We start from the raw sequence: 27,075 nt of genomic DNA on the forward strand, positions 1-27,075 counted from the left end.
CTAGGGACGTCAGAAGACTGTCTACTAAATAATGGAAGATCACTTTCCGTGTGAAAATATGTATATGTAGGTGGTTAGTTAGGAATTTTAATACGTGAATAAATGTATTCATGCAAATTACCTACTTTACCAAAAAATAAAAGGGTGGGGTGGGGTGGGGTGGGGAAACTCTATAGAACATAAAATAAAATAAAATACTAGTAGGTTATTATTTTCTTTTTATGTTTTTGAGTATTTTTTATTTCTTATATCTCCCTATTTTGCCTTTCCATAATAGTGCTATGAAGAAAAATAATCAACAGGTAAGGATAAAAAGATCCTTTAAAAAAAATATACAAAAAACACGTTCTACTGTCTTCCTACATCTTCTCGTACTCTTTCCCTTTCAAGATGAATATGAATGAATCACAATATTGAAGATGGATATGGACGATATAATTAAATTTCGTGGACTAATATGTCCCTTTTTCTTTTTCTATTTTCTGAAAAGAATAAATTATGTACACAAAAATAATCCACTGTTATTGTTCTTTAAAAACAACTATTTCTACCTAAGCAATTTGCTCTCTTCCTAATTCCTAAAACGGATACGAAGATTTTAAATTCATAGGTACACAAGGAGAACTCCTCCACGCCTTAGCATGCAATTTGAGAATTTCTCTAGCTCTATCCTTAGCCTTACTTCCACAATCAACTTGAAGCACCAAACAAAGCTTTGCCACCACACCCAAACTCAACATCTCTTGAACAACACTTGGTGTTGCTGAAAACTTTGAGATTGAATGCAAAATCTTGATAGCCCTTTCACTCCCCGCTTTAGAAACCCTAAGTATTTTCTTGGAAACAATGGCTAATCCTCCGGCATGCTTCAATAGCTCAGCTCTCCCTTCTGCACTCTGACAAATTTGATCCAACAAAATTAGCATCAATTCACAAGCCCTCTTCTCCGATGAATCGAGCAAAAGATCCACTAAAACCCTAATTGCTCCTGCCTCTGCTGCTTTCACTCTGTTCCTCCCCCATGGACATGCCTGCACGAGCACTTGCAACGATGCTTTTGTCGCCTTTTGAGAGATCTCATCCCTTAAGACTTGAACCACTTGGGTGAAGAATTCTTGCTTCAAACCCAAAATTGGAGTTGGTGTGGATGCTTCGAACATGTCTTTCATTAACATCATCGCGTAAGCCCTAGACTCGTAGCTTCCGCATTGCATGACACGTGTCAATGACTCGATGAATTCCTTGTTTCCACTCGCGATGAGTGACCTCAATCCATGTTCAGATAATTTGAGTTGGTAGAGGAGGCTTAGCGCTTCTTCTTTAGTACTTGTGAAACCCTCTTCGTCTGAAACTTCATTCGAAATATTTATAATAGAAGCTAAGAACCCTGGTGCCCCCGCGGATTCCATGCAGCGTTTGTTAGCGTCGCTCTCAGAAGCGATGGATCTTAGGGTTTTGAGAGATTTCATTTGCATTTCAGGCGATTTTGCTTCTTTGAGGAGCTTTATGATCTGGGGTTTGTTGACTAGAGGCTTCGGGGTAGGGAACCTTTCGATGCCATAGGACGCGTTGAGAGTACACCACGATTGTATTAATCGCCGAAGAGTGATGTTTGGTGTCAATTCTATGCTTGTAAGGAACAGCTTTGTAACCGGACAAGTGTTATTCTTGGAGGAGAATATCCATTTCTCGATGTTTTCTCGATCATATGTTATACCGGTTGAGATTGTGACGGGGTCTTTCATCATCTCTAGAGAAATCGGGCAAATGAAATAAGGAGGTACTTCAATTTCATCCATTTGTATTTTTGGAATTCAAAATTCACCGATGAGAATCTAAGAAAGTTTCAATATGAGCAAAAACAGGACGACTCTTTTGAGTAGATGAAGAAATTGAAGCTTTATTGAGAATTGAGAGAAAAGATGAGTAGTGAATTTGGTTTGAAAAATGAGAGGGTTTGGTTCTAGTTATATACAGAGTGGGAGGATAGGAAGAAATTTTCAAAGTCAAAACACGGAAATAGGAATATTTTAAATAAAAAAAAAAGGATTAAATAACTTTGCCCAGTCTAATATGTGTATTTTCGGTGGCCCAGGTGTGTGTACGTAGGAAAAAAAACAGCACACTTTTGACTTTCTCTCTTGTCAATTTCCATCTCTTTCTAACTCGTGTTTTAATTACAAAAATATATATTTCCAATAATAGGACAACCACTACGTAGAGGGGGATTGATTTTTTTAGGATTTCTCTCTTTTGGCTGTTCAACTTGCTCTTGACTAAGCTAATTCTTTTACCTGGCCTTGTAAAGTACTGAGAACTTAGAATGATCGATTTGAAGTTATATACATTAATAGTCTAATGGACTTTTTATATATTATCAAGCCATTTAAATAATATTTTCTTATATATAAGGTTCCTTAAAATGAGCATGTGTAATGTTAAAATTAAATAATTTATCTATTACTATAGGTAAAGATGAAAAATGCTACCTAATCTTTAATCCAATTTTATGTCAATACAGGTAATGAGCTAGATTGGATATCCTATGCTTAGACACATGCAGGGAACAGAACAGGGGTAGCGGACACATTGGAGACATAGTTCACCTGGAAGTTCCTCGTCTTTGTTTGCTTTTGATGTTTTTACAGCAAACAAATTAGGAACTACTTTTATCAGAAATAATTAGGTTTGTAATAGTAAGGATCTACTTGACTCTAGAATCTTGACTCATTTGGTCCAATGTGACCCTCAATTGCTTTTATGACGCATAATATATAATATATGATAAGTAAGTCTTTTATCGCCGCCGGGAAAAAAAAGGAAAAAAAGACCCAGACGACACTGTAATTTTAGCTAAATGATGTTTAGCTTAGGGCGTTAGATTATCTACCTTAGCTAGATGAGTTCAAACTGTTCAATTGGTGCTCCTACGTGCACAAAGAAGTTTTAATTAGGTAATTACTATCTTATTATATTATGGGGATGAGTTTGACCCGCCATCCTCTTAAATGCACATTATTTTAAACTCAAAACAATTAGAAGGATCTATATACATCAATTAATCCATAATCATTGTCTATTGTTAACCTTACGTTCTAGTCAAACCTATTTCTAATGAAACCCAAATTTAAAACTGTTTGCATGTGGGAATATAGTTGAACCATTAATATTATGATCTCAATAGCATTGACCTTTCACATCCTCACAACACCACCAAGGCTGCCAGTGCATCACCGTCATGAACAGTGGGTTGGTATGCCAAATCGGACTTGTGCCAAATTAAGTTGAACTAAATTTAAAATTCAAATTAAGTCAATTCGAGCTTGCTCGATCTGTTCAACTAAGACCTTATAATGCAATCGCAGTATCTAGTCCAATTGCTAGCTGTTTTTTCTTTGTATATTTCATTATCCGCAAGTCGTCCTAGCAGTAAGAGTCCTTCCGATGATGAATGGTCTGTTCAACTCGTTTTGTTCTTGTGTAGAAAAGAAGTAACCCATGGGAATCTGTTGTTGATTAACAAACTGGGAATCAAAACTCGCTCTTCCTTTGCTTTGGATTTTTGGAAACTGGAGCATCCACTCTAATGGGGCTCCGAATAGTTTGAATTTGCATAAGGTCTGTCAGACGGGAAAACACACACCAAGATTTTTTCCATACTCTGAGCTCAAACCAAAAACTTCTGATCAAGGTGGAGTGATTTTATTCATCACACCACAATCCTTACTAGTCATTATTGTAGCATTAAGTTGAGTAAATAATCATTTTAATTTCCTTTTTTTTTAAAAAAATTATTCTCCTTTCAAGTATAGTTTTATAAGAATTTGTCATATAATTAATTTTGAGCAAAACTCGAAAAATCCATCCGTCATTTGACCAATCTATTTCCTTTTTTCCTCTTTTTCATTTTGTCTTTCAAGTGATTTAGGAATTAGCCATGCATGATACAATTAATTTAGTTAAAGTTTAAAGGAGATCAATTTTGTGAGTTGACAAGTCTGTGTCCTAGGTTTATTTCCTCAAGAAATTTATTACTAGAATTTGTGACGTGATTAATTTTGATGAAATTGTACTTGCAAAAAACTCCATTGTCCTAGCGATTTGGCAAGAATATGATTGCTGTCAGGAGAGTTTTCTTGGATCATGGAGTCTTTCTTGGATCATGTGTTGTCACTGGCATCGATGTTAGCCTTTCAATCCTCACATTTAAATATATCTGCATTAATTACTTTGAATATGAATTTAATCAAGTAAATTTTTTAAACTTTAAGTTAGTTGTTAAAACCTTGGCTTAGTAATTTCCTACTCCCTCATCCGTTCACTTTTAATTGTTTATTATTCAAAAATAGATTTTCACTTATACTTGTCCACTTTCGAATATCAAGAGAAAAATAATTTATTTTTCCTGTTTTACCTTTAGCATTAATTACTCATTCGAAATGTTTTTTCAAATCCTCTAAGACTATAAACCAATTAATATGGGTATCATGATAAAATATATACTTCATTTATGATTTCTTAAGGGGCGTGCAAAATTCATAGTGGACAAGTAAAAGTGAACGGAGGGAGTACTCCTCATATGTGGGCTAAGTGTATACTCTCTTTGTATTCCTACTATGTCTAGATTGATTTGCATGGCTATATTAAGTTGTAAAACTTTTTGAGTTTCGAAGCAAATCTAATGGTGGAAGAGCATGAAGAAGGATGATGCAGATTTTGGATCGAAGCGCTTGAGTTGTAAGAAAGTCAAACTCAAAGGGGGGCATTAGAACCCGTACAGTTTTTTCACCAATCAATAGAGACAGAATGGAAATGACACATAATAATATGGACTTTCTCATAGGATTACCACATACATTGAAGAAGCATGATTCAGGATGATAGTTGACCATCAAACTATGTTATATACCATACTTCATTCCAATCAAGACCGCTTATATTATAGGATAGTATATTCATTTTTCACTTGGATGACAATGCAAGATTCATGGAGTTTTGGTGTCTTATCAATATTTATTATGTGGCCCACAATTCACCTGTCATTTCTGGATAATGTTCCAAGAGGATTTGGCCCTCGAGTGGACCTGATTAGTACAACCTTCCATCTACAGACTTGATGGATCAATGGGCATACCAAACAATTTCTTGACATACCGACATACTAAGAGCATGTGTTTTAAATTTTGGAGGCAGTTGGGTTACTTGCAACTTGTTGAGTTTGCCTAAAATAATAAATATCGGTCTAGTTTCAGATAGTACCCTATGAGGCAATATAATGAAGGCGTTATAAATCTACCGTTGGTTGGCTTAGAGAGTGTTTGGATTGCTTTATTTTAAGTTTTATTGACTTTTAAGCTCTTTTCTAGTTTTTGTAGTGTTTGATAAAGATAAAAAGTGCTTATCTTTAGGTAAGAAAGTACAAAAATAAATCAAAAGCCAAAACTTGATATTCCCAACTTATTACTTGTTGCTTTTAGCTTATAAGTTACTTTTAAAAAGTCAATCCAAACACCGTCTTAATCCATGGGAACGGAAACTTTTGGGTTTGAATTTAGTATGGGATACCTTAGAGAAGGTTAAGATCATTAGAAAAAGACTCAAAATGGCTCAAAGAGGGCATAAGTCCTATGAAAATTAAAAAGAATCAAGAGTTAAAGTTCATGCTTGAAGACCGGACGTTCTTAAAAGCGGTGGCGGATCCAGAAAATTTTATATCATGAGTAGTCAATTATTTCTAGTTTGGAAATTGCCACTTAGAGTGGGTGCTCTGGAAATTGCCACTTAGAGTGGGTGCTCAGTTAATATTTTTTGTCACAAAAAGCACGCACAGCAAAACTAAGTGAAAGGGAAGTTGAATAGTACAACGAATTAGTAGCAAAACAATAAAATTAATATAGAGAACGTAGACATCGCACGTGTGAAAATCACCAAAATGCAACTTTTAACTCATGCCAGCAGTCGAGAGAAGAGAATATACTCTCGTTTATTTTTTTTATTTAAAAAAACAAAAAAAAAACTATGAGAAAGGGAAGTAAAACAGTACAAAAAATTACTAGCAAACGAAAAAAAAGAAAAAAAAGATAGAGAATGGAAGTGTTTACTTTCACCGTAGTACAACAAACTAATGCATCATATAACCCTTATTGTTTTTCGTACATATATATATGGAAGTGTTTACTTTCACCAATATTACAAATTCAGTAAGTATATATTATTCTTTAGAAAAATGTTTTCACCTTTTCTATACATGAACTGGTGTATATATATATATATATATATATATATATATATATATATATATATATCAAATGTGAAGACTGTAGCAAAACAAAGTAAAATATAAACATCAATTTGATCTCAAGGCCTGAAAATATTTCCAAAATTGGACAAGCTGAAAAGGCTCCCATCATTTGCGTTATTAGCGCTATGATGACTCGGATCTTGTACGCTAATTCTGGTTCTGGCTCTAGCTCTGGTTCTAGCTCTTGTCCTCCGGCAGATGAATTATGACTTGAATTTAGAATATCACTAGGAAATACCATGTGATTTTCATGAGAATTAGACCACATCATCTCTTCACCAGGCAACGGAGGTAATTTTATTTTATTTTTTTAATAAATTTTTCCACCATATATATTATTCATACGGATTACATAGAGGGGGCATAAGCCAATACTTCTAGTGAATTATGAATACATGATAGAAGCATAGAGGGGGTTTCCCTTCTCCTTTCCAGCCCACAAAAGAGGTCTATGACCAAATAAGGATTCTACAACTAAAATCCTTAGAAGCTCAAGACCTTAGCCAATTCCTTTCTTATCTGCCCTAATCCTAAAGTTGACCATTTCAGCTTTCTCCATAAAGTAGTGTCCCCTAGCAGAGGAGGGGAGTTGGGAAGGATGTGTAAAAATCAGTGATGAGTCTTCAGTGGCACCAAACTTTGCCAAAGAATCTGAGGTAGAGTTGGATCACCCTGTAGCAATGAGTCACTATAGCTTTGAGAGCCTTAACTTTTTCCTGTATCTCCGTGATCCAATACTGAATTTTCCAAGTAGGTTTACAAGTGCCATTAATCATATCTACCACTAATTTAGAGTCTATCTCCAAAATCAGATTGCTAACATTATTCTGTTGACACCATTTAAGTCCAAAGTTAGACGTTTGAGTTTCAGCCATATTATTAGAGCAGAATATCATGGAGACAGTGAAGGCCATCACCATACTCCCCTGATGATCTCTAAGAATGCCTCCCGCTCCTGCTTTGTTATCTTTGCTCATCGAAATACCATCAGTATTTAGTTTGAAAGCCATCGAAAGGGGCTTCAACCAACATACATGGATGAATTTCAGCTTTGGTTTATAGCCATCAATCAGAATACAGAGGTCCCTCCAGTTTGCCTCTAGTGGAACAAAGTTAAAAACCTTTCTTAGAGCAACTTTGAGATTAAAGACAATCTCATAAATCACTTTTGAGAAAGAAGTTTTAATCTTGCTAAATCTGGCTGAGCACCTCTTCCTTCATAACTCCCAACAAACCAAGGGAGGAATCAATTTGTATATTAAGACGAACATGTGGTTGTTGGTTTGAATACTCCACCAGCTCCACATCAGTTCCTTCAGGTGCCTGTAATTATGGTGAGGGATCCCAAATGAGTTTTTAAAGAAATTCCATACCTTTTTTGCTGAGTAGTTTTCCACAAACAGGTGGTCCGTTGTTTCATGGCATGGGGAAGGGCAGCATGTACAGTTGGGCTCCTGTTAATTCAGTTGAGATCCTATTGTAGGGTTGTCTTGTTGAAATTTCATCGTGACATTATCTAAAGGCAATCTTTTATGGAAGATTCTCCAGCTAAGGAAAGATATCTTGAAAGGCAGGTACTTGTGCCAAATGGTATTAAGGGTATCATTTTTAGCCTTCTTAGGACTTATAGCATCCCTAGCCGTAGCACAACTGAAAACACCATCTTGAGCGAGTATCCAGTAGCATTTGTCAGGAATGTTTCTATCAAAGATATGAATTTGATTGATATACTGTTGTAAGTTGGGAGGCACCACATCCTGTAACCTCTCATTGTTCCACCTGTTATCTATAATAAATTCGTTGACTCGAGAGTTTCCCATTGCCCTGTTTCTATTGACATAAAGGGATAAAGGACCAATTCTGGTCCAGTTATCCCACCAGAATAAACTTTCTCCCCTGTTGATCTTCCATAACATGTGAGGTTCAACAACTATCGTGATCCTCATAAGTTCCTTCCAGCTTTGAGACTGCCCTGAAGTCCACTTTCTTGCCACAAGGTTGACTCTTTTGCAATATTTGGCATTCATGAACTTAGTCCAGAGGTTATCCTGAGTTCTAATTCTCCACCATCTCTTTATTTCAAATGAGGTCTGAATATCAAATAGGCTTTTGAAACCGACACCACCTTCATCTTTTGGATAGCAAAGGAAGTCCCATGCTGCCCAGTGATGCTTCTTCTTGCCTTCTCTCTGTCCCCAATAGAAATCTTGTAGGTATTTCTCAATTTGATTCAGGACATCTATGGGGGGGGGGGGGATATAGCAGCGAGTAGGTGCATTGTTTGGGATTGCAGTATTTGTTGGATTATGACTGCTTTCCCTCCATATGAGAGGAGATTCCCTTGCCATGCTCCAGCTTTCTGCATAATCTTTGTGGTCATATATGTAAAATAGCAGATCTTTTTCCTCCCTTTAAAAATAGGACACCCTAAGTAAGTAAAGGAAAAGTTTTATGAGAGAAACCAGTAATTTTCTTTATTTTTTTCCTAATCCCCTTATCAGTATGTATTGCTGTGATAAAACAACTTTTGTTGACATTGATTTTTTGTCCTGAGACTTGTTCATATTTCCTTAATTGCCTCATGACCCTTCTCAAAGATTTCTTCTTCCATGAGGTGAAAATGACCACATCATCTGCGTAAGCAAGATGATTTATCTGTGGTCCTTCCTTTGCCATGGTGAATCCTGTATATTTTCTGTTATCAAAAAGGTTATTAAGCATCTTGGATAATATTTTAGCAGAAATTACAAAGAGAAAGGGTGATAGGGGATCCCCCTGTTTGAGTCCCCTAGATGAGTGAAAAAAACCTTTCCTATCCCCATTAATCAAAACAGAATACCAAGCATCCTCTACCAGTCTTTTGATGATATCAATGAAGTTCCCGTTAAAGCCTATCTTCTTTAAGACCGCATACAAGAAAACCCATGAAACTCTATCATAAGCCTTTTCCATATCTAACTTAATGATCATATTCTCCTTTTTTTTGTTTTTACTAATGTTGTGCACAATTTCCTGAGCAAGGATAACATTCTCAGTAATTAGCCGACCATTAATAAAACCATTTTGGTTATCCGAGATAAGTCTAGGGAGGTAAGGATTAAGCCTGGAAGCAACAATCTTAGAAAGAATCTTGTTTGAGAAATTACTAAGACTGATAGGTCTCATTTGCGAGAAACTAGTAGGTGCCTCTACTTTTGGGATAAGCATGAGGCAAGAGTGAGAGTAAAATCTAGTCAACTGTTTCCCTGCAAAGAAAGATTGAACAAAATTAGTAACACCTCTTTTAATAATTTTCCAACATTTCTGATAGAAATAGCCATTATAACAATCAAGCCCGGGGGCACTTTCAGAGCTCAAGTCCTTAATAGCCATCAGAATCTCAACTTCCTCGGGGATATTGGTCAAAATAACGTTGTCCTCTGGGTTGATGATACTTTGCAGCTAGTTAAGAACCCCAAAATCTACATCATTTTGTTAACTCTCTTTGCTGAATAATTTGCTGTAAAACTGGATAGCAGCCTTTCCTATCTCAGTAGGATCATCAACCCAATTGCCATCCTCATCCTGGATTCTGTGAATGTAGTTCCTTCTCCTCTTATGTTTAACAACACTAAAAAAATATTTGGAGCAGGAGTCCCCTTCTTCTTTCTATTGGAGATTGGATTTTTGTTGTAGGATGCTACTTTGAAGTCCTAAGTATCTAGTATATTCTGCAGCTACTCTGTTCAAATCTTGTTTGTTGTGATCTGAAGGGTCAGAGTCCATGTTAGGCTCCTTTTCCTTCACCAGTTTTTCATAAAATTTGACGTTCTCATAGATGTCTCCTATGGAGCATTTAGACCAGTGACTAAGTTCCTTAGATAAAGCTTTGAGATTTTCCTGAAGTATTCTCATGGAATTGCCACTATATGATCTATTACATACTTGTTCGACAAGTTCCTCTAATCCAGGCTGACCAGTCCAGAAATTTAGAAATTTGAAATATGAAATATGATTTTCATCTAAGAAGCTACTCTTAATGAGGAGTGCTTTGTGATCTGATCCTTTCCTTGCTAAATGTATTACAGAGGTTTGTTCCAGTACATCGACTCAATCATCATTAACAAGAAGTCTTTCCAATCTTTTATGCACTCTTCTATTAGCTTCCCATCCATTAGTCCAGGTGTGACTATCCCCACTAAAACCTGCATCAAAGATTTTGCAGTCATCCATGCATTCGATAAATTCAATACTATGTTTTACCCTGTGGGGAGTTCCTCCTTTTTTTTCCTCAGGTGCAATGATGCTGTTAAAATCACCAGTGATTGCCCAGGGGCAGTTCACTTTATGATTGATATCTCTGAGGCTATTCCATAGTTGTTTCCTCCTTCTAGCCTTTGTTTTTGCATAAACAGCTGTAAAACAAAAAACAGTGTTAGTAGGATTGAATTTCATGTCAAAGGTAATTTGTTGTTTATGGTTGGATAGAATAGTGGCATCTATTGTATCCTTCCAAAAACACCAAATTTCCCATTTTTATTCGCAACAGCATTTTTGAAACCAAGTTTTCTTCTGTAAAAATCTAGCCTATCAACTTTAACAAAAGGCTCCTGGATAGTCACCAGGTGAACTTTGTTTAAGTTGAAAAGTTTAGTGAGTCTTTCAAAAGATTTTTTAGATTTAACACCCTTAATGTTCCAATTTATAATGTTAAACATAAAAGGATTATAGGGGGGTGAGATCAATTTTTAACATCCTTCACTCTGCTTGCAGAGTGACCAATGTTAGTATGTTGTTTCTTTTTCCTTGCTTTGGATCTTCCTCTTGGTGAAAGTCCCTCTTTCTCTGTGATATTATCAACCTCCGTGCTAACAGCATCGTTTGATTCTGTTTGGCGTGATGTGAAGGTTTCAATGAGCTTGGAAGCTATTTCATCCTTCTTTGTTTCCAACTCGGAGCTTGAGGCACTTTGGTTCTTTTTTCCTTTGTTTCCTGCTCCATTTTCCTCATTGTTGTCAATGTTTAAATTGATAGTAATGGTTCCTCCCTTTTGTTGATGCTGTCCCATTTTGTTTTTGTCCTTTGCTCCTACATTTTCTTCATCCTGGTGTTGTTCTACCTCTTGGATTGGCTCTTGACTTTGCTCACGACTGTTGTGCTCTGGATATGTACTGTTATGATTATGCTGCTTGCTACTAGAAACAGCAGTCTTGTTGATTTCAAGGTCTTTTGATTCCTCCACTTTGCTTTCCTCATCCGGTTGAGCTTGGGGATATAAATCTTCATCTATCTCAACATGAGGGTTGTTTTCTTCTTGCTGACTACTGTCCTGGTGCTTTTTTGTTTTTTCTCCTTGATCTTGCTTACATTTTCCATCGGCTCTTTGAAGCTAGTAATATTCTGCACTTTCAGGTTTCTCGCTTCTTTTCTCTTCTTATTCTTTTTTTTCTTTGCATGTTCCCTTATGTTTGCCATAGTAAGAACTTTATTTTTACTCTTTACTTCGTCCATCATTCCTATAGGTTTAAGAACCTCCTCTTGTTCCTTGCTGTTTACTGGGACAGCCTTTGTAGCAGCATTTCTAGAGCTATTTGCTGGTGTAGTTGGGTTTTTTTCTTCTTGGAAATCCACGTTGGTACTGTCACTTCCAGATTCCTTTTTATTTGGTTTCTCCTCAGCTTTGGCCTCAGTTTCTTCCTGCAAATTTTCTTTGGCCACCTTCTTTTTTTCTTTCAGCTTTTCCCACACTCTACATTGAGCAATGTTATGTCCCAATATCATACAATGTTTGAAAAACTTAGGGACTCCTTCATAATCGAGTTTCTGATAGAAACCTTTGAGAGGGGTGTTCAGGTTTTCTAGACCAATCCAGATTTGGTTTAATAAAGGTTTAGTTAAGTCAACCTCGACTCTAACCTTAGCCAAGCTTGGTCTAGCCCGGGTCTCTGTAGCTTTATCGAATGATAGAGGTATCCCTACTGGGCTCAAATTTTGTTTGACATAGTGCCATAAGTGGCAATGGAATGGTAAATTATGTAAAAGAACCCAGACCGGCACCACTGGTGAGTCCTCATTAGGAGAGAAATCTGGTGACCATTTTTGGAATCACATGACCATTCCATCCACCTCAATGGATCGTTTAAACCAAACAGTTTGGTGGTCCTCCTCATTCTTAACATCTATAAAAACAGTTCGATAATCAAAAGCACCTACCGTCACTTCTCAGTTAACCTTGATTTTTTCATCAAATACCGAACGTATTCTTTCAATTTGAGGTTGAGTTCTAAGGAACTTACCTATAATAGTGTACTTACACTTTTCATCCATAACTCCATAGAAATCAGAGGATTGGAAAACGACCGCCGGAACTTCATTACGCGCGGTGACTTTGGTTCGCACCGTCGGGTCGCCCAGTCTCCTTCCGATGGGTTTGGGTTTTGCAGGAACAATTAGGGCAGAGGCATAATCAGGTTTTAGGGAAATTTCTTCCCCTGTTGGGTTCGCAGAGCTAATAGGAGCAGTTATCTCCCTAGGACGCGCCGGTTGAGGGCCTGTCGGCGTCCCCATCGGCTGGTGCGTGAGCACCACTCGCCCAAAAGAGGGGAAAGTTTATCGTTAGATGTTACCGTTTGGTGGAAAGTACGGAGAGCGTTTTAACTTTTACAGCTTGGTTTTTGCAAGGTTGTTTGCTCATATAATTGTTGCTTAATTGATCATGGTTGATAATATTATTGGCATTCACATTCATGGTTGCATAGTGATGATCATGAAGATCACTATGATTCATGATATTTTGCTTCTCCTCATGAATCCCACTAAATTAAACACCATCACCATCGCAAATTAATCGCGATTCTTGGCCTAAATTGCTAGTCATGAACTTCATGTTTATCATGCTTGAAAACTCGAATGGTGGAGTGACAAGCACTGCTTCTTGATGATGACGATCATTAGGCAATATTAAATCATCATTAGAAGGCAGTTCAAGATTCTGGTGGCCCTCCGGTTGTGATGCCTTGGAATTATTACTATTCAAGAAATTTACATAGACTAAAGCAAGATCAATGCTTGAACCGTGATGATCATGATCCAATGAATTACTAGTGGATCGATGATGATAAATATTAGAGGGATTTAAAACAACTTCATGTCCCAAATTTCTTGAAATAAGGCCATGTTGTTGATGATGAATTGTACTAGAAGAAGACTTACCTCTCCTGCTTTTTCTGCAGCCACCACCAACAGGAACATTACTTAAAGAACCACCTTTAGTCCAATACCTTCTACAACCTTTGCAAAAATATCTAGGTTGTGTCAAACTATAGTTGTTATAGTAACAAAATTTTGTATTTGTGGAACCACAACGAGGGCATGTTGGGGCTAACTCAGCATTGGGTTTCCATATCCCTCTTTCCATCTAATATTAAGACAAGATTAATATTCTTGCATAGTAGGAACAAGCTTCTTCTTCTACTTCTTCCAAATCTTCCTCCTTTGAATATCATTGCTCTTTGAGCTGCCAGCAAATGAAGTGAAAAATGTTGACCATAGGACTATATTTTCTTGAAATATATATGCTCTCCTTCATCTGTACCAATTTTTGTGGTATAGTTTGACTCACAAGCATAGAATTAACACCAAACGTCACTCTCCGGCGGTTAATCCAATCATGGTGCACTCTCAATGCTTCCCATGGCATCGAAAGGTTCCCTACACCGAGGCCTCCGGTCTGCAAACCCCAGATCATAAAGCTCCTCAAAGAAGCGAAATTGCCTAAAATGCAAATGAAATCTCTCAAGACCCTTAGATCCATCACTTCTGAGAACGACGCTAACAAACGCTGCATGGAATCTGCAAGGGCAGCAGAGTTCTTATCCTCTCTTATAAATGATCCGAATGAATTATCGGATGAAGTGGGTTTCACAAGTACTAAACACGAAGCGCTAAGCATCCTTTACCAACTCAAATTGTCTGAACATGGATTGAGGTCACTCATCATGAGTGTAAATGGCGAGTTCATCGAGTCGTTGACACGTGTCATGCAACGGGGGAGCTACGAGTCTAGGACTTACGCGGTGATGCTAATGAAAGACATGTTCGAAGCATCCGCACCAACTCTAATTTTGAGCTTGAAGCAAGAATTCTTCACTCAAGTGATTCAAGTCTTGAAGGATGAGATCTCTCCAAAGGCAACTAAAGCATCATTGCAAGTGCTAGTGCAAGCGTGTCCGTTTGGGACGAACAGAGGGAAAGCAGCAGAAGCAGTTAGGGTTTTGGTGGATCTTCTGCTCGATTCATCGGAGAAAAGGGCTTGTGAATTGATGCTAATTTTGTTGGATCAAATTTGTCAGACTGCAGAAGGTCGAGCTGAACTATTGAACCATGCCGGAGAATTATCCATTGTTTCCAAGAAAATCCTTAGGGTTTCTAAAATAGGGAGTGAAAGAGCTATCAAGATTTTATATTCAATCTCGAAGTTTTCAGCAACACCAAGTGTTGTTCAAGAGATGTTGAGTTTGGGTGTGGTGGCAAAGCTTTGTTTGATACTTCAAGTTGATTGTGGCAGTAAGGCTAAGGATAGAGCTAGAGAAATTCTCAAATTTCATGCTAAGGCATGGAGGAATTCTCCTTGTATACCTATGAATCTATTATCTTCATATCCATTTTAGGAATTAGAATGAAAAGAGCAAAAATTGCTTAGGCAGAAATAGTAATTGATTTTTGTGTACATAATTTATTCTTTTCAGAAATTAGAAAAACAATTTGGACAAAATAGTCCATGAAATTTAATTGTTCATATCCATCTTCAACATTGTGATTAATTCGTTAGAAAGTAGAATTAAAGTTTTTGTCAGTTTATGCTCTACCATCTCCTAATTATTTTCGTATCTGAACTTTTTTTTTTTTTGGTAATGGACCTCTTAGGATATGTGTTTCCTATATGAAATTCCCGCCACGTACCCGTTATTAGGTACCGTTCCTTAATTTCATTTATGTGACATAGTTTAAATCGATCGGTATAAAATTTAAACATAAAAAAGACTTTTGAATTTATCGTACTAAAGATGCCATAATATTTGTATGGCTATATAAAAGCTTCTCCTTAAGGGTAAAATAAAAGATGTAAAATTAATTATTTCTAGATATAAAAATGTGTCACTCTATAAAAGTACGAAAAAAGAAGATTAAGAAATAAAACTATTCTAATATTAAAATTATAATTCCTAACCGACCACCCATACGCATGTACATGAAGGGTAGTCTTCCATATATTTTTTTATAATATATAGTCTGACATTTCCCAAGCAGCCATATCTGACTACATAAAATTAAAAGAAATTACAGTACTATTTATTCTAGTTAAAACCTTTTTTGTGATATAAATTTTTACTTTTTTTTTTTTTGTCTCCAACTGTCTAGTATTAATTAAATAAAGAAATTTATTGACTGTAATTGTTTTTAAATTATTGGCTGTTATGTTCACAGATAGGACATAGCTGGATGTTCCAATCAGGAATGCTGTGAGAACATTCAGTATATTAAAGAGACTGGACCTTGGTTGCTGTCTCAACACATTCAATCAATTAATGGGAGCCGCATTTGTGGAATAGAATTCAGAAGTCTCCTCTGGAAATGAAAAAGAAAACAACTTATTATTCTATAGCCATATTTATCGAGTTTATATTCTTGCTAAGAAGATTCATGAAAATTAATTAAAACTTACGTGCTTTTGTTTCGTCTGCCATGACGTTTTTACTTCCGTCAATTCTTATCCGACCTTCTTTGTTATACTTCTTTTGAGCCGAGAGTCTATCGGACACTCTACCCTCCCGACGCTCCACTTGTGGGATTACACTGGATATGTTGTTGTTGTGTTCTCCTTTCGTTTGATCCTTGGTTTGGACTGGCTGGTTGATGGTGTGTCGAGCTTATTGGGTTTCTAAACTCATTCATTGTTAAGCCAATCTAATCTCATGTATCGGCCAATTTTAATATCCCATACTAATTACTAAGTCATGGAGCATCTATAAAAGTACTGAACGGCTCACCTTACCTATAAAAAGCTGGAATACAAAGCTCAAGTCTCTACCATATTGCAACCATATAAAATTGGCAAGAAGCAGTAAGTAATGAGTCACGAGGACCTAGCAAGCATTATCGATCCACCATCCCTAGCAGCTTGGGGACAAGTCTTTATAAAATAATAAATGAAGTGAAAGCAATGTATATATATTTACGGCATTTGGCATTAAATATCGCTGTTTTTACAACATTTGTTCATAAAATCAAGAAATTCTTTATTTTCTGACATCTATTTCAACTGTCACTAAATAAATGTCGTCATATTATTTCTACTTTTTGATAGTGTATACATGCTACATAGTATGAAACCTATATGCTTTCGTATCGTGGTCAAACACGGTCAATTACTTGCCACATGGCATGAACGATAGTTTAATACCATTTTGAACAATTACAAAAGGCCAGGTTATAGGACCCCCACAAACTTTAAGTGTCTTTTTAAAAATCAAGAACTAATTTAAGGTAGAAAAAGAAAAGAACTAATTAATGTTGGGTGGTATTTATGTATTATTTCCCCAATCAAAGAACCAATTTCATCTTTAACGCATTTTCGTAAGGTATTGGAAAGCTACTGTTGGGCTAAAACGGCCCAAAGATACTCTTAACATGATGTGATATTGTCCGCTTTGGGCCAAGCCCGCACGATTTTCTCCAAAAGGCCTCACATCATTAAGAGTATCCAACTCCTTATAAGTAGCTCCTTTTTCTTTTCAGCTACCAATGTGGTACTTTGTTCGCACACCCAACAATCTCCCCCTCGAACTAAATTCCACACGACTCATTACGGGTCAGAGATTCAACGTGTCAATGTGTCACCCACATCGTCAGAGTATTTACGGTCACCGAAGCCCAAAGGTTGTGTATGCGTCTTCAAATTAGCTATGGGTAAAGGTTGTAAACCGGCCCATAGACGGGCAAAAGGCACTAAGTCGGGCCCCACACCACACTCCGCCATCTTCATACTCGGCCCGCCAAACCATTGGCTCTGATACCAGTTTTTGGGCTAAAACGGTCCAAAGATACTCTTAACATGATGTGATATTGTCCGCTTTGGGCCAAGCTCGCACGGTTTTCTCCAAAAGGCCTCACATCATTAAGAATATCCAACTCCTTATAAATAGCTCCTTTTTCTTTTCAGCTACCAATGTGGTACTTTGTTCGCACACCCAACAACTACTTCAAAGAAGAGATCAGAGGGATTTTACCTGATTTTACTATATTTCAGAGTGGAATGACCGAAAAGAAATGACAGGAAAAAATGATAAGAAAATTTCAATAATCTAAAACTGATAAAAATATTTATTAAATTATGGTTATAATTAAGTAATTAGAAAACTTGAAATGTAATAAAGGGAATATACCTATTTAGTCAATGAAAGATTATATTTGATAATTAAGAGATGCAGATGCATTTCAGAGTTTGTTTACATCACGTACGTTAACTTACGCCAGATTTTGTTAACTTATCCACGTCCTCTCGATTTAATTCGAAAAAAGAAGAAGAGAGATTTAGATATGAATTTATAACGAAAATATTGTAAAAAACAAAAACATAAGTATAATAGTCCTCTTTCTTCTCATAACTTTTTCTTCTTTTAGTTAAAAAGCTTAGATTTATCTCTGTATTGAAAATTACTCACAAAATTGCTAAAATGGTCCAAGTTGAAATCACGAGCACTTTAAGCGAAAGAAAAAAGAAAAAAGAAAAAAAAAAGAATCATGAGCACTTGGTAGTTGGTAAATATCCAAGAGGCAAATTATCCAATAATGATGGCTTCAATTAATTAGAAAAGTCAAGTAAGTTCACGCAAATATACATTATACTTCGAAACTCGTCTGGAGAATTCAGGATCATCAAATTAGCGGCTAAGATTTAAAGTCCAAATGTCCAATATAATGACATTCAAAGCTCAACCACTTGAATCTTGATGCTTACTTTCTTTCAGTAGACTTGTTGTACTTATATCTGTCCACAAATATTAAAGTGTCTAAAAGAAGTTTCAAATAATAAAGGCTCATTTACTTTAGATACATTGCATTAATTATCTTGTTTGGGAAAAGTTCACGTCGTCCTCTCCGCGAGTTATCTGCCTAATTATTATGCTTTCAAATTAATGCTCTGTGGTGAGAGTTCTAGTTTTATGATTTTGACTATGTATATCCCTGTCTTAAAACGGAAATGGATTGAGAATTATATCTTCGGTTAATTATTTGATATACGGAATAATTAGTTCGACTAATCTAAATTTGCGTCACACTACTAATTTAGGAAGAAACTGCTCTCTATTTGAAATTTCTTTGTTCCGGGGACTTCAATATTGCGTTTTTGTATCCGCCTAACGAATTTCATACATGGTTTTTGAGATGTGCTTAATATTGTTCGTGGATAAAACCGCGACGGGGAACATTATGGGTTAGACTTCACTGCCACCCTTTATAGGCGGAGTCAAGAGTTACGGTTTATGAGCTTTGAATTCTAATTTTATAAAGTTACTGAATTCTGAATTAATAATGTGTGCATATTTAATGGGGTTTTAAGACAAATATAAAATTTGGAGGGACTAGTTGATACTCAAGCTCCGCTTCTGCAACCTTTTGATTAAGAAAATCATAACTTTTTGTAGAGAGCTTTGATTAACAAACAATTTGAAACATTGAAACTACACCTCATGAATTACAATTTTCATAATTAAACCGTACATATTCATTGTCTACAAGGTAAACAACTTAGTTTTATAGCACAACTCATACGCCACCACACTGGGGCTTACTAGTGCATTGTCTTACTGTAAGAAATCCGAGAGCGATATATCTTGTGACACGCTCCGCGTGGCATTTTCTTGGAAATTCTCCTATGTCGTCACAACAAAAATAATAGAATATTTTCCTCCCTGTTTTCCATTCAAGACCTAGAATGTATATAGTATGTATCGCCTATAATTAGGCTTCATCTAGGGCTACTAAATAGGTAACTAAATATATACAATACTAAAAACAATAACAGAATATATATTTACATATATAGCTTAACACACCCCCGCAGTCGAAGCGGGAAGTTGACGGACATTGAGACTGTCCCGAAAATCTTCAAACAGAACACGCGGAAGACCCTTACTAAAAATATCCGCAATTTGATATCGTGATGGAACATGAAGAACTCGAACCTATCCACGGGCAACCTTTTCCCGTACAAAGTGAATATCCATCTCAATATGCTTGGTACGTTGATGTTGCACTGGATTACCCGATAAATAAATTGCACTAACATTGTCAAAATAAACAATTGTAGCCTTTCGAATCGGACAATGTAGCTCCAATAGCAAATTTCGTAACCAACAGGATTCGGCTACTGCATTTGCTACACCGCGATACTCAGCCTCAGCACTCGACTGAGAGAGAGTAGGTTGTCTTTTGGAGGACCAAGAAATCAAATTATCACCCAAAAATACACAATAACCAGAGGTAGAACGTCTTGTATCCGGGCAACCACCCCAATCAGCATCAGTATAAGATACAAGAGATGATATCGAAGATGAATAGAGATGGAGGCCATGATCAAGCGTACCTTAAAGGTACCGGATAATGCGCTTTAGAGCTTGCATATGGTCAACTCTCGGATCATGCATATGTAAGCACACTTGTTGAACAGCATAAGAAATATCCGGTTGGGTGAATGTAAGATACTGTAGAGCTCCGGCAAGACTCCTATAAAGAGTGGGATCCTCATAGGTAGCACTAGAAGTAGCACTAACCTTTTCCTTTGTGTCAACAGGAGTAGGAGATAACTTGCATGAGGCCATTCTGGCCCGCTCAGTTATTTGTTCGGCATACTTGCGCTGTGAAAGAAAGAAACATACCTCCCTTATGTCGGGACACGGCAATGCCAAGAAAATAATTCAACGGACCAAGATCTTTCATAGCAAATTCCGAGCTAAGAAGACCCATTATAAACACACGGAGAGCATTAGAAGAAGCAGTCAGGATTATATCATCAACATACAACAAGATATAAGCCACGTCAGTCCCCTTGCGATAAATAAACAATGAGTTATCACATTTGCTATTTGAGAAACCAAGAGAAATGACATAGTCAGCAAACTGCTTATACCATGCACGGGGTGCCTGCTTAAGACCATATAATGACTTTCGCAAAAGACATACATAATTCGGATGGTTACGATCCCGATAACCCAATGGTTGGTGCATATACACTGTTTCTTGTAGCTCACCATGAAGAAAAGCATTTTTCACATCCAACTGATGAATTGGCCATGCTTTTGAAAGAGAGAAAGAAACGTACGAATCGTAGCCGGTTTCACCACCGGGCTAATCGTTTCGCCACAATCAATGCCAACCTGCGGATTTTTCCCATCACCTACAAGACGGGCTTTATGCCTCTCAAAAACACCATTAGATTTTTCTTTATGAGCAAAAATCCACATAGAACGAATAACATTCACATCAGGTGGACGGGGTACCAACTCCCACGTCTTATTTTTAATGAGAGCATCATATTCATCATCCATGGCCATTTTCCAATTCGGGTCACGAAGGGCCTCGACCGGGTTATGGGGCAAGGGAGAACGAGTAACCGAAGCCTGCAGAGCATATTTTTTATTTGGCTTAAAAATGCCCATTTGACTTCGGGTTACCATGGACGGCCGAATTGTGTGGGATGAAGTAGATGTTGGCTGTTGGGGCACGGATGCATGTAGAGGAGTAGGATTTGGGCTTAGAGAGATAGGGGAGCTGGTTTGGCTTGTTGAGGAAGGAGAAACGGTGGAATCTGGGCTCAAAAGAGGAGGTGAGGTGGTGGGATCTTGGCCACCAAGTTGAGTTTGGGCCATTTGTTCAGGCCGTTGGGCAGACTGGTGACCGTCCAAGGCATTCGATTGATTTTGTATGTGATGAAGAGTATAAGGAGAAATGTTATCACACAAAAAATCATAAGCATTAGAAGAAGGGGTATGCAACTTTGCAAATGGGAAAACATGTTCATCAAATACCACATGACGACAAATAATAATTTTATTGGAAGATAAATCATAACATTTGTAGCCACGATGATTCGAAGGATAACCCAAAAATACACATGGAGTAGACCGGGGTTGCAATTTATTGATAGTAGTGGACGGAATTAAGGGATAGCATAAGCAACCAAATACCCGAATGTGAGAATATGAGGGAACCCTTTGGTATAGAATTTGTAGAGGAGATAGATTTCCCAAAAGCTTGCTCGGAAAAATATTAAGAAGATATGTAGTCATTTGTAAAGCATGATGCCAATAAGAGGGAGGAAGGGATGCATGAGCCAGAAGAGTACGAGTGATATTATTTATAGTACGAGTTTTCTGTTCGGTTTTACCATTTTGAGACGAAGTATGAGGGCAAGAAAGACGGAAGTACATGCCATTAGTTTTACAAAAATCCCAAAACAGACCATTGTCAAACTCCCTCCCATTGTCACATTGCACATTTTTGATATTACGTTCAAATTGGGTGAGTATGTGGGCTTCAAAAATTAAGAATTTATCAAACACATCCGATTTTCTAACCAACGGAAAAGTCCACAAATAATTAGAATAATCATCCAATAATAAAACATAATATCGGTGTCCCATAGAACTCAAAATAGGTGATGTCCAAATATCACTATGAATAATATCAAAAGGCATAGAAGTGCTTGAAGTTGAAGAACCAAATGGCAACTTAATATGTTTTCCGAAAAAACAAGATTGACAAATACTAGAACTAGAACCCCGATTACAATCAATGTTTTTATTGAGCCTAAGAGCATCTAAGATAGGAGCACTCGGATGACCCAATCGATCATGCCAAAGTTTAGGAGAGATGGCTGCAAAGGTTGAGCGGAGAGCTTGATTGTTAATAGAAGTGGTAAGAGGATAAAGGTCACCCCGGCTATCACACCTCATTATTGGCATCCCCGTCCGAAAATCCTTCACAGAAAACCCAAAAGGATCAAACTCAACAGTCACATTATTATCAGTAGTGAATTTTCTAACTGAAATGAGATTTTTGATAATTTTGGGAGCATGAAGAACATTATTTAGGGATAAGGGAGGACTAGGGGAAGGCAAACAAGTATGACCATAACCACGAATTGGAATAGAATGATCATTACCGACAATAATACCACTATTATGATTGCTCACATCAAAATAAGACGAGAAATTACCATTAGAGGATGTCATATGAGAAGTAGCTCTGGTGTCCATGTACCACGACAGATCGGGTGGATTGAGAGACATAGTATGCATTGTCGCTTCGATGTTTGTAGGAGAGTAGAAAGCGGACTGACCATTCGGGTTTGCCACAAATGCCCGCTGAGGACGCGGCCCAAGGATCCCGGGCTGCTGCTGCTGTTTTTGGGCTGCTGTACCACGAGCCCACCCTTGTGTTGGATACGGGCAAGGAGGGACTGCCCACGATGACATCCAAGCCTAAGGTGGGAAATTTCCCCATGTACTCTGATTCGGTCACTGCTGCTGCTGCTGCGGCTGCTGTCCCGACAACTGCTGTTTCTGGCCACCACCACGGCCATGCTTGGAACCGCCGGAACCACGACCAGCACTGCTAGACTTCCGACCACCATTTTTCCGGTTGCTGGATTGTTTTCCTCGGCCCTGTGATTGATCCGAATAAGAGAATCCATCATCAACATCTGAATGCGAGGCAGCCACCATTGCAGATTCGGAGCCCGTGGCAGCCTCCTTCGCCAATCCGTCCTCCTCGAGTGTAAGCATCGAACGAGCCTGATAAAATAGAAGTAAAGGATCACTTTGTCGTATCAATGTCCCCACACCCCTATAGGCTCGAGTAAGGCCGGAAACAAGTTGAATGACGAGCCTATTTTCCGATACCGGTGCTCCAACATTTTCCAACTGATTAGCGATTGTCTTGAGATGCTGACAATAGGCCGATGCATTTGGAAAATTCTCCATTTTAGTATTGGAGAATTCGGCCTCTAAGGTTACCACACGGGAATTTTTGTTGTCTTGGAAAATATCACGTAACCGGTTCCAAGCATCCATGGTCGTAGCATCAGGTTCAATGATTGTATGCAAAAGATCATTGGAGATGGTAGCATAAATCCAAGAGAGAACCGTAGCGTCAAGAGTCGACCACAATTCCTTTTCATCCTCAATAGAAAGGACCTTCGCCTTGCCATTAGCAGGAGGAATAATATGGTGAAGGACCTTGTGAGAACGTGCGGTAATTTTGAAAAGCTCCGCCCATGTCGAGTATTGAACATTCTCCATTTCAAGAGTTATGGAGATATGGTTGCGGATATTAGACACCGCGAGAGCCGGATGGAACGAGCCCTTTGAATCAGACATGGCGGTGAGAAGAAGGATAAAAATGAAGAAGAAGAAGAAGAAGAAGAAGAAGAAGAAGAAGAAGAAGAAGAAGAAGAAGAAGAAGAAGAAAGGGACGGCTAGGGAAGAGGAGAGGGGGCTACGGAAGAGAGAAAAAAATATGCCCTAGAAATCTGATACCATAATAGAATATTTTCCTCCCTGTTTTCCATTCAAGACCTAGAATATATACAGTATGTATCGCCTATAATTAGGCTTCATCTAGGGCTACTAAATAGGTAACTAAATATATACAATACTAAAAACAATAACAGAATATATATTTACATATATAGCTTAACAAAAAAGACAACATAAAATAGAAAAATGGTATAATTCATTCTAATAGTACGTAGAACACGAGAAAGAGCGTTAGATAAGTAGTGCTAAGGAACTCAGAGACTTTATTAAATAATGGAAGATCACTTTCCGTGTGAAAATATGAATATTGGTGGTTGGTTAAGAATATAAGTACGTGAATAAGTGTATTAATGTATACTACCTATCTTTGGAAAATAAATAATAAATGAAGAAAACCCTAAATCACATAAAATTAAATAGTGGTAGTATATATCTTTTTTGGCTTTGTTTTATTTCTTATTTTCCCTATTTTTTTTTTCCTTTTTCATTAGAGTGATATCAAGAAATAAAATCAATGGGCAGGGATACCAAAAATCATTAAAGAAAACAAAGTGTCTTGATGAATATATAGCAACGAACAAAAGTTGAAGATGGATATGAACATTAAATTCATGGACTATTTTGTCCCTTTTTTTCTATTTTTCTGAAAAGAATAAATTATGTACACAAAAATCAATCCACTGTATTTTTTGTTCTTGTGTTTACTATTTCTATCTAACAATTGTTTGCTCTTTTGAGCCTAATTCTTAAAATGGATACGAAGATAATAAATTCATAGGTATACAAGGAGAACTCCTCCATGCCTTTGCATGAAATTTGAGAATTTCTCTAGCTCTATCCTTAGCCTTACTTCCACAATCAACTTGAAGCACCAAACAAAGCTTTGCCACCACACCCAAACTCAACATCTCTTGAACAACACTTGGTGTTGCTGAAAACTTTGAGATTGAATATAGAATCTTGATAGCCCTTTCACTCCCTACTTTAGAAACCCTAAGGATTTTCTTGGAAACAATGGCTAATCCTCCGGCATGCTTCAATAGTTCAGCTCTCCCTTCGGCACTCTGACAAATTTGATCCAGCAAAATTAGCATCAATTCACAAGCCCTTTTCTCCGATGAATCGAGTAGAAGATCCACCAAAACCCTAACAGCTCCTGCCTCTGCTGCTTTCACTCTGTTCCTCCCAAACGGACACGTGTGCACTAGCATTTGCAATGATGCTTTAGTCGCCTTTTGAGAGATCTCATCCCTCAAGACTTGAACCACTTGGATGAAGAATTCTTGCTTCAAGCTAAAAATTAGAGTTGGTGTGGATGCTTCGAACATGTCTTTCATTAGCATCACCGCGTAAGCCCTAGACTCGTAGCTCCCTCGTTGCATGACACGTGTCATCGACTCGATGAACTCGCTGCTTCCACTCGTGATGAGTGACCTCAATCCATGTTCGGATAATTTGAGTTGGTAAAGGATGCTTAGCGCTTCGTCTTTAGTACTCGTAAAGCCCTCTTCGTCTAACACTTCATTCGTATTATTTATAATAGAAGCCAAAAACTCTGCTGCTCCCGCGGATTCCATGCAGCGTTTGTTAGCGTCGTTCTCAGAGGCGATGGATTTTAGGGTCTTGAGGGATTGCATTTGCATTTTAGATGATTTCGCTTCTTTGAGGAGCTTTATGATTTGGGGTTTGTTGACTGGAGGCCTCGGAGTAGGGAACCGTTCGATACCATGGGAAGCGTTGAGAGTGCACCACGATTGGATTAATCGTCGGAGAGTGACGTTTGGGGTCAACTCTATGCCTGTGAGGGACTGTTTGGTGGCTGGGCAAGTGTTATTCTTGTTGGAAAATATCCATTTTTCGATGTTTTCTCGATCATATGTTATTCCGGTTGAGATCGTAACGGGGTCTTTCATCATCTCTAGAGAAATTGGACAAATAAAATAAGGAGGTACTTGAATTTCTTCCATTTGTTTATTTTGGGAAACTTCAAGATTCAAAGAAGGAGAATCCGAGAATCCAAGAAAGATGCAAATATATATGAGAATCAAGTGGTCTCTTTTAAGTAGATGAAGAATAATTAGTTGAAGCTTTGTTGAGACTTAGAGAGAAGATAAGTAGTGAATTGGTTTGAAGAATGAGAGGGTTTGGTTCTGGTTTTATATACGAGTCGGAAAATAGAAAGAGATTTTTAAAGTGAAAACACGTTAAATTAAACAGGACAAAGACTTTTCCAAGGGTGTGTTTTATAATTTAATATACTTTTAAGAGCTCGAGGAAATAATCCATAATGTATATTGGCCGACTGGACAAGTGCATGTACGTAAAAAAAGAGAACACATTTTGACTTTCTCTATCTAGAAAAAATCAAAATACATATTTAGTTTTCTTCTCTGTATAATAACTCGTGTTTTTTTAGTGTAAGAGAGCGACACTTGCCGACAAAAACAACTACTCTCACCTGTGTAGCGTAATTTAATTGAGCATGAAATTAAAAAAGGAATTATGTTGATAGATTTCATACATTTAATTTACGTGATTATAAATATAGGTCATTTAAGCTATAAAAAAAATTCAAGAAAAACTATTTCAAATGTAAAAAAATAATAACAACATACTTAGTATAATTTCACAATTGGTGTCTAAGAAGGGTAATATGTAGGCAGACCTTACCTCTACTTTGGGAAAATAGAGAGGTTATTTCCGGGAGACTCTCGACTCATCAAAAGACGGAAAATAGTCAGTAGCAACAAACAGAAACAATAGCAAAATAATAAGATAATCGTGACTAAAAAAACAACAAATAATAATAAAAATCAAAATAAAAAGTATATCTTAATAAAAAATAGTATCACATAAAATAAAACGGTTCCATCTCGGATTTTCTTTTTAGGCTGCCGTCTGAGTGGGTTTTACTTGGCCTTTTTGGCTGTTAGCTTCAATTCTTCACCATTTTGACCTTACCAATTCTCTTGCTTCGTTTCTTATACTTCCTTTATTTTATTTTTTTGCAATTTTTTATTTTTCAGTAGTGAGAATTCTCATGAATTTGCACTTGGCAGTTAAGACCCGGTTGTAATTGAAGTTTTCTTTTGAGTACTCAGAATTTTGTTGAGTTTTTCAAAAGGATATTTTTATTTCATGTTGCACTTGGCAGTTAGGAACATGTTATATTGAATTATTCTACGTATATGATCT

The 27,075-nt window shown here is 37.2% G+C and overlaps 6 protein-coding genes across 6 annotated transcripts; 1 reads left to right on the forward strand and 5 right to left on the reverse strand.

Annotated features, from left to right (window-relative positions):
- Window positions 1-297: 297 nt before the first annotated feature.
- On the reverse strand, window positions 298-1,952 carry LOC132629236 (E3 ubiquitin-protein ligase PUB23-like). Its single transcript, XM_060344947.1, has one exon. It carries the CDS (start codon window positions 1,797-1,799, stop codon window positions 579-581), a length of 1,221 nt encoding a protein of 406 aa, XP_060200930.1. The 5' UTR covers window positions 1,800-1,952; the 3' UTR covers window positions 298-578.
- Window positions 1,953-6,924: 4,972 nt separating this feature from the next.
- LOC132624680 (uncharacterized) lies at window positions 6,925-9,673 on the reverse strand. The gene is made up of 3 exons (XM_060339425.1): window positions 8,880-9,673; window positions 7,880-8,710; window positions 6,925-7,516 (listed from the first exon to the last, which is right to left on the reverse strand). The coding sequence occupies exons 1-3, from the start codon at window positions 9,671-9,673 to the stop codon at window positions 6,925-6,927; spliced, it is 2,217 nt and encodes a 738-aa protein (XP_060195408.1).
- A 3,427-nt stretch (window positions 9,674-13,100) lies between these two features.
- Window positions 13,101-13,697, reverse strand: LOC132624689 (dof zinc finger protein DOF3.5-like). The gene has a single exon (XM_060339432.1). The coding sequence runs from the start codon at window positions 13,695-13,697 to the stop codon at window positions 13,101-13,103; it is 597 nt and encodes a 198-aa protein (XP_060195415.1).
- A 199-nt stretch (window positions 13,698-13,896) lies between these two features.
- LOC132624699 (E3 ubiquitin-protein ligase PUB22-like) lies at window positions 13,897-14,977 on the forward strand (the record flags this gene model as incomplete). The annotated part of the gene is made up of 1 exon (XM_060339442.1): window positions 13,897-14,977. A coding segment is annotated over one exon (1,053 nt), but the record flags the coding sequence as incomplete, so codon positions are not given.
- Window positions 14,978-22,860: 7,883 nt separating this feature from the next.
- On the reverse strand, window positions 22,861-23,643 carry LOC132624707 (uncharacterized). The gene has a single exon (XM_060339446.1). It carries the CDS (start codon window positions 23,641-23,643, stop codon window positions 22,861-22,863), a length of 783 nt encoding a protein of 260 aa, XP_060195429.1.
- Window positions 23,644-24,477: 834 nt separating this feature from the next.
- LOC132625929 (E3 ubiquitin-protein ligase PUB22-like) lies at window positions 24,478-26,021 on the reverse strand. Its single transcript, XM_060340582.1, has one exon. The coding sequence runs from the start codon at window positions 25,845-25,847 to the stop codon at window positions 24,627-24,629; it is 1,221 nt and encodes a 406-aa protein (XP_060196565.1). The 5' UTR covers window positions 25,848-26,021; the 3' UTR covers window positions 24,478-24,626.
- Between the last annotated feature and the right edge of the window lie 1,054 nt (window positions 26,022-27,075).

This window comes from Lycium barbarum, chromosome 2, assembly GCF_019175385.1.
Source record: "Lycium barbarum isolate Lr01 chromosome 2, ASM1917538v2, whole genome shotgun sequence".
Lineage (NCBI taxonomy): Eukaryota > Viridiplantae > Streptophyta > Magnoliopsida > Solanales > Solanaceae > Lycium > Lycium barbarum.

Bases quoted from the DNA above. Each gene is read 5' to 3' on its own strand.
- LOC132629236 (XM_060344947.1), bottom strand. From the start codon at position 1,799: ATGGATGAAATTGAAGTACCTCCTTATTTCATTTGCCCGATTTCTCTA.
- LOC132624680 (XM_060339425.1), bottom strand. From the start codon at position 9,673: ATGGCTATTAAGGACTTGAGCTCTGAAAGTGCCCCCGGGCTTGATTGT. The intron at 8,711-8,879 runs GCAATTAAGGAA...CTATTTTTAAAG, and splicing joins TCTTTGAGAAGGGTCATGAG to GGAGGAAAAAGATCTGCTAT. The intron at 7,517-7,879 runs GTACCTGCCTTT...GGAGTTATGAAG, and splicing joins CTTAATACCATTTGGCACAA to GAAGAGGTGCTCAGCCAGAT.
- LOC132624689 (XM_060339432.1), bottom strand. From the start codon at position 13,697: ATGGAAAGAGGGATATGGAAACCCAATGCTGAGTTAGCCCCAACATGC.
- LOC132624707 (XM_060339446.1), bottom strand. From the start codon at position 23,643: ATGGAGAATGTTCAATACTCGACATGGGCGGAGCTTTTCAAAATTACC.
- LOC132625929 (XM_060340582.1), bottom strand. From the start codon at position 25,847: ATGGAAGAAATTCAAGTACCTCCTTATTTTATTTGTCCAATTTCTCTA.